This window comes from Mitosporidium daphniae, assembly GCF_000760515.2.
Source record: "Mitosporidium daphniae strain UGP3 chromosome Unknown contig-8, whole genome shotgun sequence".
In the NCBI taxonomy this organism is placed as follows: Eukaryota; Fungi; Microsporidia; genus Mitosporidium; species Mitosporidium daphniae.
Genome location: NW_013546132.1, coordinates 11,038 through 25,226, shown reverse-complemented (window position 1 = coordinate 25,226; position 14,189 = coordinate 11,038). Strand labels below are relative to the sequence as shown.

At 44.7% G+C, this 14,189-nt stretch overlaps 9 protein-coding genes across 9 annotated transcripts; 6 read left to right on the top strand and 3 right to left on the bottom strand.

Annotated features, from left to right (window-relative positions):
• Positions 1–91: 91 nt before the first annotated feature.
• DI09_8p160 (uncharacterized protein) lies at positions 92–1,867 on the top strand (the record flags this gene model as incomplete). Its single annotated transcript, XM_013381050.1, has 2 exons — positions 92–463; positions 524–1,867. The coding sequence occupies 2 exons, from the start codon at positions 92–94 to the stop codon at positions 1,865–1,867; spliced, it is 1,716 nt and encodes a 571-aa protein (XP_013236504.1).
• Positions 1,868–2,075: 208 nt separating this feature from the next.
• On the top strand, positions 2,076–3,510 carry DI09_8p150 (uncharacterized protein; the record flags this gene model as incomplete). Its single annotated transcript, XM_013381049.1, has 2 exons — positions 2,076–3,079; positions 3,126–3,510. The coding sequence occupies 2 exons, from the start codon at positions 2,076–2,078 to the stop codon at positions 3,508–3,510; spliced, it is 1,389 nt and encodes a 462-aa protein (XP_013236503.1).
• Positions 3,511–3,653: 143 nt separating this feature from the next.
• On the bottom strand, positions 3,654–3,992 carry DI09_8p140 (uncharacterized protein; the record flags this gene model as incomplete). Its single annotated transcript, XM_013381048.1, has 1 exon — positions 3,654–3,992. One exon carries the CDS (start codon positions 3,990–3,992, stop codon positions 3,654–3,656), a length of 339 nt encoding a protein of 112 aa, XP_013236502.1.
• A 198-nt stretch (positions 3,993–4,190) lies between these two features.
• Positions 4,191–5,018, bottom strand: DI09_8p130 (uncharacterized protein; the record flags this gene model as incomplete). The annotated part of the gene is made up of 1 exon (XM_013381047.1): positions 4,191–5,018. The coding sequence occupies one exon, from the start codon at positions 5,016–5,018 to the stop codon at positions 4,191–4,193; it is 828 nt and encodes a 275-aa protein (XP_013236501.1).
• Positions 5,019–5,070: 52 nt separating this feature from the next.
• On the bottom strand, positions 5,071–6,565 carry DI09_8p120 (uncharacterized protein; the record flags this gene model as incomplete). The annotated part of the gene is made up of 2 exons (XM_013381046.1): positions 5,071–6,194; positions 6,223–6,565. The coding sequence occupies 2 exons, from the start codon at positions 6,563–6,565 to the stop codon at positions 5,071–5,073; spliced, it is 1,467 nt and encodes a 488-aa protein (XP_013236500.1).
• Positions 6,566–6,991: 426 nt separating this feature from the next.
• Positions 6,992–7,345, top strand: DI09_8p110 (uncharacterized protein; the record flags this gene model as incomplete). Its single annotated transcript, XM_013381045.1, has 1 exon — positions 6,992–7,345. The coding sequence occupies one exon, from the start codon at positions 6,992–6,994 to the stop codon at positions 7,343–7,345; it is 354 nt and encodes a 117-aa protein (XP_013236499.1).
• A 60-nt stretch (positions 7,346–7,405) lies between these two features.
• On the top strand, positions 7,406–9,229 carry DI09_8p100 (uncharacterized protein; the record flags this gene model as incomplete). Its single annotated transcript, XM_013381044.1, has 2 exons — positions 7,406–7,917; positions 8,092–9,229. The coding sequence occupies 2 exons, from the start codon at positions 7,406–7,408 to the stop codon at positions 9,227–9,229; spliced, it is 1,650 nt and encodes a 549-aa protein (XP_013236498.1).
• A 953-nt stretch (positions 9,230–10,182) lies between these two features.
• Positions 10,183–10,845, top strand: DI09_8p90 (ribosomal RNA large subunit methyltransferase E; the record flags this gene model as incomplete). Its single annotated transcript, XM_013381088.1, has 1 exon — positions 10,183–10,845. One exon carries the CDS (start codon positions 10,183–10,185, stop codon positions 10,843–10,845), a length of 663 nt encoding a protein of 220 aa, XP_013236542.1.
• Positions 10,846–11,075: 230 nt separating this feature from the next.
• DI09_8p80 (CAMK/CAMKL/KIN1 protein kinase) lies at positions 11,076–14,108 on the top strand (the record flags this gene model as incomplete). The annotated part of the gene is made up of 1 exon (XM_013381087.1): positions 11,076–14,108. The coding sequence occupies one exon, from the start codon at positions 11,076–11,078 to the stop codon at positions 14,106–14,108; it is 3,033 nt and encodes a 1,010-aa protein (XP_013236541.1).
• Between the last annotated feature and the right edge of the window lie 81 nt (positions 14,109–14,189).

Here is a 14,189-nt window from a genome sequence, read left to right as displayed (position 1 = left end):
TACATCAGCCAATAGTATCGATTGTAAATTGTAATTTGTTTACTACGCGACATTTTAAAAGCTAATTTTCCGTTACATCCCCTTATTTGAGATGTCCACGAGCGCTTGCAACACTGACGTCCGAGGAACAGGATCGGGGAGTGGTGCATCTGTGCCCCGTCGACGGCGTGGCTCGGAGAGCATTCCGGCCTCAAAGCCATCGTCTAATGGCACACAGCCCATCCCCATCCACCAAAGAGGGTCCCATCCTCAACAATTATATACCGATGCATCGTCTCGTCTTGCAGTTGCTAATGCGACATCTTTGATGATGAACTCTCCAGCGACGACAGACTCTTCGCACCTTTGTCTTGTTTGCGATGATAGCTGCACTTGCGCTCCTACCCCGCTTTCTCAGCTTCAGTCCGCCTCGTCATCGACGGTCCTCTCCAAATGCGTTAAGACGCTCTCAAACGTCGATAAAGTAAGCTCGATCCATCAGTTTCTTTTTCATCTACCCATTGATCAGATATTTACCTTTTAGGATACTTTACTACAAGCTCTTAAGCAAATGTCACCGCGAGTCTTCAACTCCATTACGCAGACGTTAAAAAAGAAAAAGATCCTGTCAACAGAAGAGTCGGCCACTCCGGTGCAAGATTGGACGCCTTCTTACGGGGGATCTTCAGATTTTCCCTCCACTTCACCTGAATCTCTGGTTATCATTGATAATAATATCTCGTATGATCATCAGGCTTCATTTTACAATCACTTGAATCTGATTTCTGCTAATGCCGCTTCATCGACTTCGCCTTTGGCATATTTTCCTTTAGTAGAGGAGTCTGGCGAGTCTCCCTTAGACGAAGGTCCCAATGGTGCGAAAAGGACACTCTCTACGTCTCCTGCTGCCCCCGTGTTTGCTGCACTCTCTCCTCCGGTAAATTATTTGCTGATGGAAGAGCTGCTTGAGATGGATCAAATGATTGATGACCCTGTGTCTTCAGAAGAATATGAACGTGTTTTTTCGCGTATCCAATCGGCTTCCTCTACCTTTGGCAGACGGAGATCCTCAATTCCGCCTTTGAAAAAGATCGCAAAAACAGCCGTTTTTCGCAATCCCAATGCGGACCCTTTTATTAATGGCAATCCCCTAGCACCTGCCCATCATCCATCATCACCCAATGACGATGTTGTTTATTATGAAAAGGTTACGTCGTGGCTCTCACCTTCAGAAACATCGTCGCTTATATCTGCTCTCAAGTTTGATACTCGCGATCAAAATCTCTGTGGACTTGCGGATGTACCCTTCTGTGAGGCCGTTCATGTTCCAAAGCCGCCGAACGAAGAAAAGAAGCAATCCAGTTCGAATCGGATACTGTCTGGGCTGTTAAAGGACTTGGCTGGCGTCAGCGTTGCAGATCAACAATCCTCATGTGATGAGTTCATTGAGATCGAATTTCCTGGCGGTTATTCTGATGATCTGGAAGATGATTCTGCCGATGATCTCGAAGATGCTCCAGATGATTTGATGGAAGATGATTCCATCAGCTGGCCTTCTGTGCGGTCAGTGCCTAGGCCGACGACGACGTTCACCGTCGATCCAAAGTCTTTGATGGTCAACTATGCCTCTCTGGATTTGGACGAAGTCAATTGTAACTCTGTCACTTCGGAATCGATGACGTCTTCTCTTGATTCCGATTATTGCCAATATTCCATCTGCGATTGTAGCGGAATATGTTTCTGCGGTGCCTTTTTAGAAGTCAAGCTGGGGTCTGATTGTGGATTGGAGGACGATATTGGCTGCAGTGGAGCCGATCCCCGCGATGCGCTGTTGAGTGTGTGTTGCGGCGACGATGTGATCGTATATGATGATGTTATTGCCATCTAGGCCTTGGTGTACTATATTGTTAATTTATAAAGCATATCACTTTTATTTCAGTGAATCTCTGGTGTCTTGTAGGCCCTTCCTCCTCATAACCCTTAAATAATTAAACAAGGCGCAGCACGGAGGCTAAGATTGGGCTGGGAAGTGGTGTCTATACTAGCTTTCAACCGACAACCCTAACCCTAAACCGCGAGTTTTAATTAAAAAAGCTATGGAATGGGTTCGGGAATGCATGGTCTTGTTAGAGGAAAAAAACTACTCATGGGTTGCGTCTCTTTCTGCCATAGATTTTCTGGAAAATAACCTCTGGGAAGCTGATCGGTTTCCGATTCATTTAAAGAATCATCTTTGGTGCTTTCCAGCCCATGATTTTTGCTCAGAGGCCGGGGAGGGGCTGATACCAGATTTTTTTGAACTGCATCAAGGAGGCTTCTTTCAAAGAGATGCAGAACTGCAGGCACTTAGGGATCTTTTGTCCCGAGTGCTGACCTTTGAAGATGTCGATTTGAATGATAAAACGCAGTATCTATTGAGCAGGAAAAATGATGCAATTGCTGTCTCGCAGCATTTAACGATGGGTATGTCTCCAAAGAAGAAACACGAGGTTGTCATTATGTCGGGCATTTTTGATTCGTTGCTTTCTGGCCCAATCGATAAGATTGTGGAGCTTGGCTGCGGGCATGGATATCTTTCGTCGTTTTTAGCCCTGAGTGGCCAAAGAAATAATCGCTCCATCCTGGGAATCGATCTATCAGAGCTCAATTGTCTTGCTGCAAGCAAAAGGCATTTCAAAATCTCCAGAGCAAAGGCATTTAAAGCGACGGCAGAACATGTTAACATCAACTTCCGGCCTGGATATTTTTCGGAGAACTCGCCCAGGGGGCTTTATGACGGAGAGGAGGACAGATGGTCTATTTGGACCTCATTGCACGGATGTGGTAACCTATCTGTATCGATGATACGAAAATGGGCCCAAGAAGAAACGGCAAAAATTCTTTTGCAAGTCGGCTGCTGCTACCATCGGCTAGATGTTCCTGGAAACTTTCCACTTTCAAGGCATTTTTGCGAAATCAAATTAACAAAGGGACATCTAAATTCGGCGTGCCAAGCTCCTCCTGAGCGGAGAATTTCACATAAGGAGATGCTCCTGCACTACTATGGCGCGCTTTTCCATGTATTTTTTGCTGTGTTTCTTGCTTTAGGTCTTTTTGATTCGTATGGGCTGCATTTCCGTTTCCAAGCTGCAGGGTGAATTTGATAGCTCTTCGTTGCCTTTTCTTGGATCCATGAAAGCTGTGCCTGTGCATTTGGGCTTTGGTGCGTTTGCACGCGCCATATTTGGACATGAGCGGAAACCTTTCCAGGGCGGGGAAAAGTTTAAAAACCTTACCGACGCGTGCTTCAACGCAATTCTTCCTGAATTGCAAAGTTCTGACGCATTTCGTAAATTATCGCTTTTGTTTGCAATCCAAAGGTTACTCGGTCCCTGTTACGAGATGCTCATTCTTGCAGATCGTGTCCAATGGCTTCGAGAATTGGGATACATCGGATCGCTAATTCGCATTTTTGACCGAAAAGTCTCGCCCCGTTCCTACCTTGTTTCGGCCTACAAACAACAACTGTACAGTAGCCAGCTAAGTTATTAAACCGTGGCCACAATGCCTCTTAAACAAAACTTTAATGTGGCAAGCCTGCGGGGTTGTATTCGCCACCCCTATCAAATAAGCTGGTTTCCATCGGGGTCAAGAGCAGCAAAAGACGTTGAAGGTGTTTGTTGTAGCGAAAAACTTCATTTAGAGGCTTCTTCAAGTTCGCCACGGATCCTTGCCAGGATCCCGGTTGCAAACTGCGAATATGGGACAGAGGGCACCGGTGGTGTTATCGAAACAACCTTTTCCCGCGATTTATGTCCGGAAATAATACACACGTAGCTTTTGGGAATGCCAAAGGAGCGAGCAAGGACAGAAACAAGCATTTGATTGGCCTCCCCGTCCTGCGGTGCTGCACTTATGCTGACCGAAAGTTCGTCTGGTGTAAGTGCGACAATGCCAGTTCGGCTAGAGTTGGGTCGAACTCGTACTGGCACGCAAAGCGTGCTTGTCTTTGGCCTCCACAAAAAGGGCTCCATGGTGCCAATATTTTAATGTTGAAAATTAATCCGCAATCCAAAACCTACGACATGCCGGTCCACGTTCGTTCAGCGTGATTTGGGGCTCATCGTTATACCGCAAATGGTGGCAGCATGGTAAGCTTAAAGTTTTATAAAACAGCATACGGGCTATGTATAAGTTACTGTCAAATCTAATCGCCACATCCCAATGCAGGGTCAGCGAGTGCTGTTGGCACTAGAACTGCATGTGCTTTTGGACGTAGCAGAAGCAAGCAGCTGAGAGTACTTTTCCTCCCCCAGCTTCATCCTCAAAATATTTCTGGCGGTATTTGATGATTTCCGGATAAGTTGAACCATCCGAATCTTTGCACGCTCCTTTCGCAATGCCTTCTTTGCCTTGTATTTCCGCAGTCTGTTTCCAGTCTTGATCATATGCCGCTTTTTCGTAGACATTTCGGCTGTCGTTCGAACATAGTAGTATGCAAAGCGATCCTTTAACATTGGGCGCTTTTCTGGAAATGTTGGGGCCCTCGGTGTATCATCCAATGGCGAAATTGTAAGGGCAGCATTCTTGTGGAGCAAAGAGACCCAGCAAAGAGGTATGGATCTTGGATATGCACTTTCATAAAAAGAGCCATAAGATGGCTGCTGTAGTCGCTCAAAATGCTCTGGAATAATCGTTTGACCCCCGTTGAACTCGATAAGCTTAAAATGAAGGTGAGGCCCACTCGGCTCTGAAGCAGATGAGGGGCGAACCCGTTGGATGTACGAATGGAACAGCAAAAATGGAATAATGACGCGCCTGATATATATTGAGCCAAGATTTCTCGTAATTGCCTGGTCTCCATTGCGACACACAGATAAATGCGTGGTGGATTGAAGAGGGATCGTGGTTTCAAGCTTGGATACCAATGCCTTCCAATCAACCGAGACACGTCTTACAAATTCATCTGAGTGAAGAGGCATTGCAGCCTCGTGAAGAAGCTTGCGTGCGCGAAGAGCACTCACAAGCACGTCCAAATACACTGCAGACCGCTGCAGCATGGACAATTCGCAAGATTAAAATTGTAAATTTAAAGTTTATTTATTTTTAAATTTAATTACAGGAGTCCTTTTTGCGGGATTGCTGGTGGTGATACAATCCTGTATGGTGGTTGTGATGGTGGGGAGTAGGATAATAATTATTACTTGTCTCCTTTACAATTATTCTTGGCGCAGATATGGTCAAGTTGATAGGTAAAGTTTCTGGAAGGCCGAGTCTTGGGTGGTAGGAGGGTCGTTCGTTTGTGCAACCATCGTCGCAAGGCACATATTCCTTGATGCCAAGCGTGGAAGAATTTGGCGGAATGGTAACCAGGGAAGAGGCAGAGCCACCGCCAAGTATCTTCAAAGGAGATGAAAGGGAATCTTCAAGCGGTTTTTTTCTTTTTTCCATTGCCTCGCGTATGGATTCTCCTCCCTTTTCAAGAGCCTCTCTTCGTGCCACCGCTCTGAAGAGCTTCCTCAAGTACTCGTAATCTGGCCTTTCTTCAAAACGCAATCCGCGGATGTGTGTAAAGAACGCAGCAAACTCTGGGGGGAGTCCTTGAGTTAGTTCTGCAACGCTGACTGCCTTTTTGCATTCAGAGATTCGAGCATATTTGGCATTGAGGGAGGGTTCTGATGGACGTGTTCCCGGTGGTGGCTTTTTAGGCCGACCTAATCCTTGCCATGGAAGCGAGCCGCGAAGGAAATATATAAGGACATAGCCCAAGCTTTCAAGATCGTCTCTGCGTGATTGTTCATATCCCCGATGAGCATTTAAAGAGGCATATCGTGCAGTTCCCGTCAAATGTTTTCCATCGCGAAATGGAATGTGCGCAGATCCTGGTCTCCGATAAGCTTTTGCCAGCCCAAAATCAATCAGATAGACACAAGTGTTGCCATCAATGGTCACCGAATCGGAGGGATCCGTAGTTCGGCCAACAACAAAGTTGTCCGGTTTGATGTCCCGGTGCAAAAAGTAGCGAGAATGGAGCGACTCTATCCGCTGAATCTGCACGATAAACAAAATATAGCACCGTACCATTTGATCGGCTAGGATAAGCACAATAGGGAGAGCAAACAATCTACTGGACCTATTGAAAAGCTCCTCAAGAGATGGGCCTAGAAGCTCCATTACCAAGCTAGAGTCGCCTTCGGCTTCTTCCTCGAAAAAGGCGTATATTCGAGGCATGCAGGCTACATAAATAAGATCAAAGTCTCTTACCGACGCCTTGAATCTCACGATATACATGGGCCTCATATGCCAATTGGCGCACCTTGATGGCTTTGGGCTCAATCTTAATGGCGATTGGAGAACTTGTTACTATATCTGTGCCTGAAAAGATGGTTCCAAATGCTCCTGCGCCGATTTTGGCAACCACCTTGAAGCGATTTCCTATGAGCCGTCCAAGGCAACAGCCTTCCCTTTGGGGCTTTTCGTTCCAGTGTTTATCCGAAGTGGCTGCAAGGGCAGCAGATGCCTCGCCCGCCTCAATGGTTTGCACACTTTCTTCGTTGATTGGCGAGGACATTTCTGGATTAAGAGATGCTGATCCCTTTGGTATCATTAATAAAGATATGGAAATTTACTTGTAAATAAATTTAACCCTTTACATTGGCAAAATGTTTTCACTTGAGGGCTTTTGAAACGAAATTTAATTCCTCAAATTTACCATTTATTTCGATCGCCAATTTCATGGCACGCTATAGCACGGCAGCTGGAAACTCCGGCCACAGAAGCCAGCCTCACCAGAATTGTGTACATGTAAGCGCGAACTTTACATGTACACGCCAAAATTCGGAGACATTTGGCAGGGTAATTTTACCGAGCCAGATTGATTGGGATTTGGCCGACAACCAATCAAACGGAAAAAGTGAAAATAGGCTGCGCTATCCAATTTTTAAGGTACATGGATAAACACATGAAAACAGTGTTATGCTACACCAGTGGAATCCTGATCCTCGTGCTGATCATGCTGTTCATTATTGTAAAGATGGTCAAAAAGAAAAGGAACAGAGCTGGTCGCACGAAGGTTCCTGAAGAGTTGGAAGAGCCAAACGGGAAATCGATCGGAAGGTTGGGAGTATTTAGTGACCAGCCGCCAACGATCAGGCTTTCCGAAAGCAGCTTTGTCGGATTTGTAGACGATTCGCTCCACTCGATCCCATCGAGCCCATCGGTTTACTATGACGCGGCAGATCGGTCGAAAACGCCATTCGAATCGGATAAAGCAAAGTTTCCTGCAATGGTATATCCATGGGCATTCCGGCTTTCGCAATTGACCACCATAGATGCACAGCTGAATAGAAACACCAACCCTTGGTCTGTAAATATGAAAAAAATGTAAAAATAGAAAATAGAATTGGCAGCCAATAAATTTAATTGAAACATTGAAGTGTACAATTTTATGAAAGATGCATGTCAACATTCTGCCATAGCTCTTGTAAGTTCGGACTCCGGGCCGGAGTCGGGAAATATCAACGATATCGATGATGAGCTAGAGTCTATTTACTATGAAAATTCAACCCTTTTCTCTCAGATTGAAAGCGAATATTTGAAAACGATTTCGGACGCCACCAACACGCCAACATCGCAGCAATCGAGCCCCCGTGGCCCTCCAGCATTGGAGGCGCAAACAAATCACCATACAAAGAGCAATAGCGACTTGGTTCATCTGTTTAGCTCATCAAGCGAAGATGAAAAGGAGATGGTGGAGCTTCTTTTCTCTGATCACGATCAAAATTCCTGCGAGTTTGGTGGAGAATCGCAAGATCTTATTGAGCCTTTTTCTCTAAAATTTTCAAACCAAAATGAGTACACTTCTTTTGAACGGTATTGGTATTCGGACGAGGATCTCCCGCCCTTAGAAACTGTGACCACACTCGATATCCTTAGGAATACACCATCCTTGGCTTACATGTACGACTTTTTCTGCTCCAAAATATCCACATGATCGCCAAAGTAATAAAACAAAGCATTCGGCATTGATTTGCCTAATAGGCAATCATATGCGATGCCAATTACAACGAATCATTGCATCCATTCGTGGCATTGTTGTGCTGGCAATATTTTTTTGAATTAAGAATTTAATAGGCCAATGGGGCTTTTTTTTGCAAAAATGAATGCCCTTTGCATTTCCTTGGTTTTATTCATTTTTTTACTGTTGGGGCTATTGAGAGATATCGGGGCTGATATTAAAGTCACTGCTGAACTACTTGTATATGACCCAAGAATAGAGCAATACTTTTCACTCAAATCTTTCGTTAAAAAAATTCGATTGGAGCTTAATGCAGAGTTACAAGTCATCGTGAAAAAGACAGTTTTGCCGACCATTTCAACAAAACTGAAGATACTTCGCGTAAATTCAGATCGCAGCGAAGATAGAAAAAATATACAAGACAAAGAAACACTTGATTTAGTTTCCATTAAGGGCGGCTCAAACATGTTTTTCGACCAGCTTTCAGGCGAGCTTCACTCATGCTTTGGCATTCCATTTCCGCAAGAAATGTTTGAGCATCCATATTTTCTTGAAAATGAAGTGCCTTTGAGTAAATTCAACCACACTTGCCGTGAGGTGTCTGTAAATGTGAGAATCGATGACTTTGAGCCGACCAATGTGTCTCTGTGGATATGGAATCACTTGCCCGGTTTTGAGGGAAACTCTAGCGATTATCGGGTTCACATTTTTACATCAGAGGCGCAAAAAAATTCAAGCTTACAAAAGGAGCATCCACAACAAGGAAAAAATACCGCGGAAAAGAAACCAAAGAGTCTTTTTTCGAAAATTCGCAAGCAAATGCACGAAATACTGCCTTATGTTCAAAAGGATACCATTCAGCCAAGTGTAAGCTTTATAGATCTTTTCAAGACTCTTCCCGCACTGGATCGCACCGCCTTTGCACGAATGGTTGTACAAGAGAAAGCCAGGGTTATTCCCAGCCAGCCCTGTCCGGATCCAAAAACCGAAGCATTTATTCTGTCTTCCCTTTACGGTGTTAAAAAACCGGTAGCTATATTTACTGAAGAAATTTCAGGTCATTCTGCGCGAAAGCAAAATTCGACAGTAACAACAAGTTTCATGTTAAGCGACTCACCATTGAAAAAAGAAAAGACCCCTTTGAATCAGTTTATTGAACATATATTTCTGGTAGAAAATTCCGCAGCAAACGGTCTTGCTATAGCTCCATTTGGTGCGTCTATATGCTTGATTTTTTTGGGACTGGTAATATAATTGGCGAGACCATTAAGGCTCGCACAAATCACAAAGAGGGCTATTAAAACTTTAAATTATAAATGCTAAACAGAGAGCAGCGTGTTTTCCAAATTTAAGCTTGTGGTGGATCAATGCCACGCATTTATGGCTCGGTTCTTTAATCTATCAATGCGCTCTTCTATTTTTTAGCAGCACACATCAACGTATTGACCAATGGATGCCAGTTTGGCTAAAATTACACTGATCCTCGTAAAGTTTATAAAAATGAGCACAAGGCTAAGGTTATACCTTTCGCAGGCAATTTCGGCAGGTACTTGATAGATCGCTTTTTCTGGCATCCTTGTTTCAATAGGCGATGCATACCCCCAATATGCGCACCAGCAAGATGGGGCGTTTGACCTCCGGCGCTCACTTGCCCATTTCTCATTTGGTGCAGGTTTTGTGGTATTTATGGCTGCTAATTGCTGCCATAGGGACCTAGTGGATACGCGTGGCATAGCTATCTCGAACGTATTATTACCATGCGTAAGATACGGCGGGCTTTTTTCAGTAAGAGAACGACGCCTCTTATGCCTCAATAGGGTCGCTTTTAAGAATGATGGCGGATCAGCTTATTTTTGCGCCAATCGGTCTGGGAGTCTATTTTCTAATCACAAGTGAGCTGAAAGAAAAATCCTCAAACAAAAATGCAAACACATACAAGGATGCACTTCTGGCCAACTATACAGTATGGCCATGGCTGCAGCTGATAAACTTTTCTTTTGTTCCGCTTACATTGAGGGTGCCATTTATTGGATTGGCATCTATTGGGTGGAACGCTTATCTTTCAAATTTGCGATTTAAATAATGTGCGTAGCCTTACTCACCCTAGCGAATGACCTTTCGAAAGGGTGCCTGGAGGCCACAAAGGTTCGCAAAAACCCTCTTCAAATTTAAAAATAAAAATATTTGCCCAAATTCAATTTGCTTAAATGCCTCTTGCCCCATCAAGGGTTGCATCTTATTCCAGCGCTTCCTGGTTTGCCAATCATGCCACAGACCGCTTTGTAAAGGATGCCCAACAATCGGGATATCGCGCCCGCTCTGCCTTCAAACTGCTCCAAATCCTTGAGAAGCATCCCATTATAAGGCCTGGCATGACCATACTTGACTGCGGAGCAGCTCCTGGCTCCTGGAGCCAAGTGGCCGCCAATGTTCTCAAAAGCAATGGAAGAATATTGGCAGTCGATCTGGACCCAATTGGGCATATTCCAGGCGTATCTACTCATCAAGCGGATATTACCTCCGATTTTTTCAAAAAGGGCTTCCTTCCAAACTGGCTGGGTGAAGGCAAAAACAAAGGGAACCAAATTGATATAATTATCTCGGACATGTGCCCAAACATCTCTGGAGTCGGAGATCTTGATTCTTTACGCTCTGTAGAGTTGGTTTCGCATGTGTTGGAAATCGCAAAACAACACCTGGCAAAGGGTGGCTCTTTTTTGGCAAAAATATTTACTGGAGGGCATGAAAGGGATTTCAAAGCCATGCTACTTGATAGCGGCTTTCAACGGATAAAAGCAATAAAGCCGCCTGCAAGCCGCAAAGGCTCCTCTGAGATTTTTTTTCTTGGTCGTGATTTTTGTGCCTCATAGTCGCTTTCTAATTCTTTTCTGCACTTGCAACTGCTTCAAAGCGTTTCACTAGTTGGAGAGCGCAATTTTGGCCTTTGCTTGCTGCTTTATGCTTGCCACTTGCAACCCTAGCCTTTCAAATTGCTTAAAATAAAATATTTCGGCCATTGGACAAACATCAACACAACGCGGCCCTGATTGGTCCCTCCAGATAAAAACAGGATCTTTTCCGTATTCGGTTCTTTAGCCTCATGACAGCGAAGCAATCCTTTTCCACAAGCTATCTGCTTCCTTCCCCTGAATTAGGTGTACCTAGGGGGAAAATAGAGCCTGCCGCTGCGCCCGCGAATCGGCATCCTACAAAGCCACTTGAATTGGATGCTATTGGACCTCAGGCCCATTGGAATCACGAGGTTCACCCGCGTGCATTTACAAGGATGCTGCATTCTCCTTTACCACAGTGGAGTGTCATTCATACATGCACAAGGCAATTAAACGTCCCTCCAAACGACGATGTCCTTTCATGCCGTAATTACGGAGCGTCGAAGGGGCTTGATACCAAAGAACTTGTGCAAGTTGTACCCTCTTCACAATTGGCAGCATTACCGGCATCATCGACGGAGCCTTCAAATTTGCAAACTAAAAAATCTCAAAAGGTTTTCAAGCTTGAAAGTTTGATTGCAGACCATTTACATGCTGAAGATCCAATTAGAAAACACATTGAAAAGGGGGCAAACGGTGGGATTCAAGTAATGCAGTGGAAATTTATGCGCAACGCAAGATTGACTACCAGCGCATTTTTGAAGGCTGTCGATGAAATTGCCGCTCTGGAATCTTTTAATTGTCCAACAAAATCCACTCGTGATGAAGAAATGGATGTTCATATTATTTCGCGCTCCGGAATCAGAAGTATAGAGTCCCTTCCTTTAGATGATCCTAGACATATAATCACACCGGACACTGTTAGCGCATGTTCCTTTTTCCGTCTTTTCGACATTATAAAGGTGGGGCCCTGGAAGATCGTTTCTGAGCTAGGTTCAGGATCTACTTCAAGGGTCAAACTGGCCGTTCATGAATTGACCGGGGTAAAAGCCGCCGTAAAAATCATTCCACGCGAAATTCGGGAATCTGTCGTTACATCTGAAATCTTGGCGGCCCAAAAGGCGCTCGATAAAGCATATGAAAATGAACTGAAGGCTGCAGGCAAGCATGTGCCTGGCAAGGGAAAGGCTGCGCCAGAACCACGTGCTGTTCGTGATACACGCATTCACAGGGAAATTTCAATGTTAAAAGTGCTTACAAGCTCTCAACACCCCTCGATTCTAAAATTAAAGGACGCCATTTGGGGTGAGCGGCTTGTTTTGCTGATCCTTGATTATGCTCCGGGAGGATCTCTTTTAACCCGGCTAACATCCAAAAAGGGCCGGTTTTCTGAAGAAGAGGCTCGTCCCATTTTCAAGTCTCTTTTAACCGGAGTGGCCTTTCTTCATTCTGCTGGAATTGTCCATCGAGATTTGAAAATCGAAAACATTTTACTGGATTCGCAAGAGAGGCAGTCTTTTATCATTGATTTTGGCCTTGCAAACTTTTTTTATTCCATGGCTCTTGAAGTGTCTTCTTCGCATTCGCAGATGAACACAGGCTTTTCTGCAGCTAATGATGAAATTTCCAAGTTAGCCCAATCAAAAAATTCGGTATCATCACCATGTACTGGCTCTTCGTTCCATTTGCTTGATACATTTTGTGGCTCCCTTTATTATGCAGCACCAGAGCTGCTGGCAGGCCGCGCATATCCTGGGCCTGCAGTTGACATTTGGTCTTTGGGTGTGATCCTTTTTGCAATGATCGCCGGAAAAGTTCCATTTGATGTACCTGGAGATCGGGTATCTGCTCTTCATGCGCAAATTATAAAGGGCCAACCGTTTTCGGCCCTTCCAGAAGGCTCCTCTCCGGCCTTTGTTAACCTGATTTCAAAAATGCTCAAAGTGGACCATAAAGTAAGATCTACAGCCAGGGAGTTATTAATGGAAGACGCTTGGATACTGGCTTCTTGCACTTCGGGCTTAATCTGCACAGAACTCGCGTGTATTCCCTACCCTTCTGATCAACCCCGTTGGGGCCCAAAAATCCCGGCATCTAGAAAACATTGCTGTCGAGGCAGGAGTGTTGATTTAGAATCTGAATTCCAGAATTCAAAGTTTGGCAACATGCTCGAAGCCTCCAATAGCCAGGAAAGTTTGTCGAATGGTGGGGCCGGTGTTGATTTTTTCAAGGCCAGTTTCTTTGACCATGAGCAGGCAATGCAGCCTCACACGTTTTCGAATCAATGCTGCTCTTGTTGTTTGGAATTGAAGCGCAATCAATATCAGATCCTTAATGAAGGCCTTTGGGTAACTCTGAACACGCCATTGAATCCGTCGTCTTCAGAGTCTGTGGCCTCCCTTGCGGTTGAAGAATTGGAGATCCTTTTGGCATTTCAATATCCACAACCTCTTTTGAAGGCAACGCTCGAGTCTTTCTTTAAAAATAGCAAAAAAGTGGCCCCATGTTCCCCAATGTGTCCTTGGCCTTTGGTTTCTTTGTTTTTGTTGGTCATTCTTAAGAGTAATAATCAGGAAATTCCGATCCTTAGGAATGGAGATCTATGGGTGGTATTTTTTGGGATCCCATCTCCAAAACCGCCCATCAAACTACTTGAGGATTGTAGAGAACAGATTCTTGCCGAGCTAAGACCGGTAGCACCGAGCGTAAGTGATATGCAAAATCCAGAGATTCAGGCCCTTTCTTATAACTTGAGAACCATATACCTTAATGGCCTGTTCAAGGTCGAGTTTCTTTCTGGTTGTTCGTGGCGCTCCCAAGGTGAAATGCTCGACAGATTGGCCTTGAGCTTGGGGCATCTCCCAGGCGTCATTGGTGGCGTTGTTCCGGTGTCGATTTCAAGGTTCACACATGAAGATGCTATTAAATTGAGAAGCAGCTCGCTCTACCATCCCTCATATTGCAAATATATTGTTACATTACAGATTCCTCCCGATGATCGTTGGAAAGAGGCAAAGGAACTTTCAATCCGGTCTGTGTCCGGAAAACCGCTCCAAATATTTCCAATGATGTCAATGAGTGTCGAAATGGTAAAGGTTTTCTGGACCCAATCCTATGGTCTTATATTCCAACATTTCTCTGGATCTTTGGAAACATTCTATCAAATCAAAATGCTCATTCATAGCCTCGTTGAAAAGGGAAAAGTTCCAGCTTCCGGGTCCGTGATGGGTTTTTTACATTAAGATTTTGATTGCAATTTAGTGCCCAGTAACTGGATAGGCTGAACGACGGCCATATTTGTTGAGGCGCCGTTTTCCGAATCG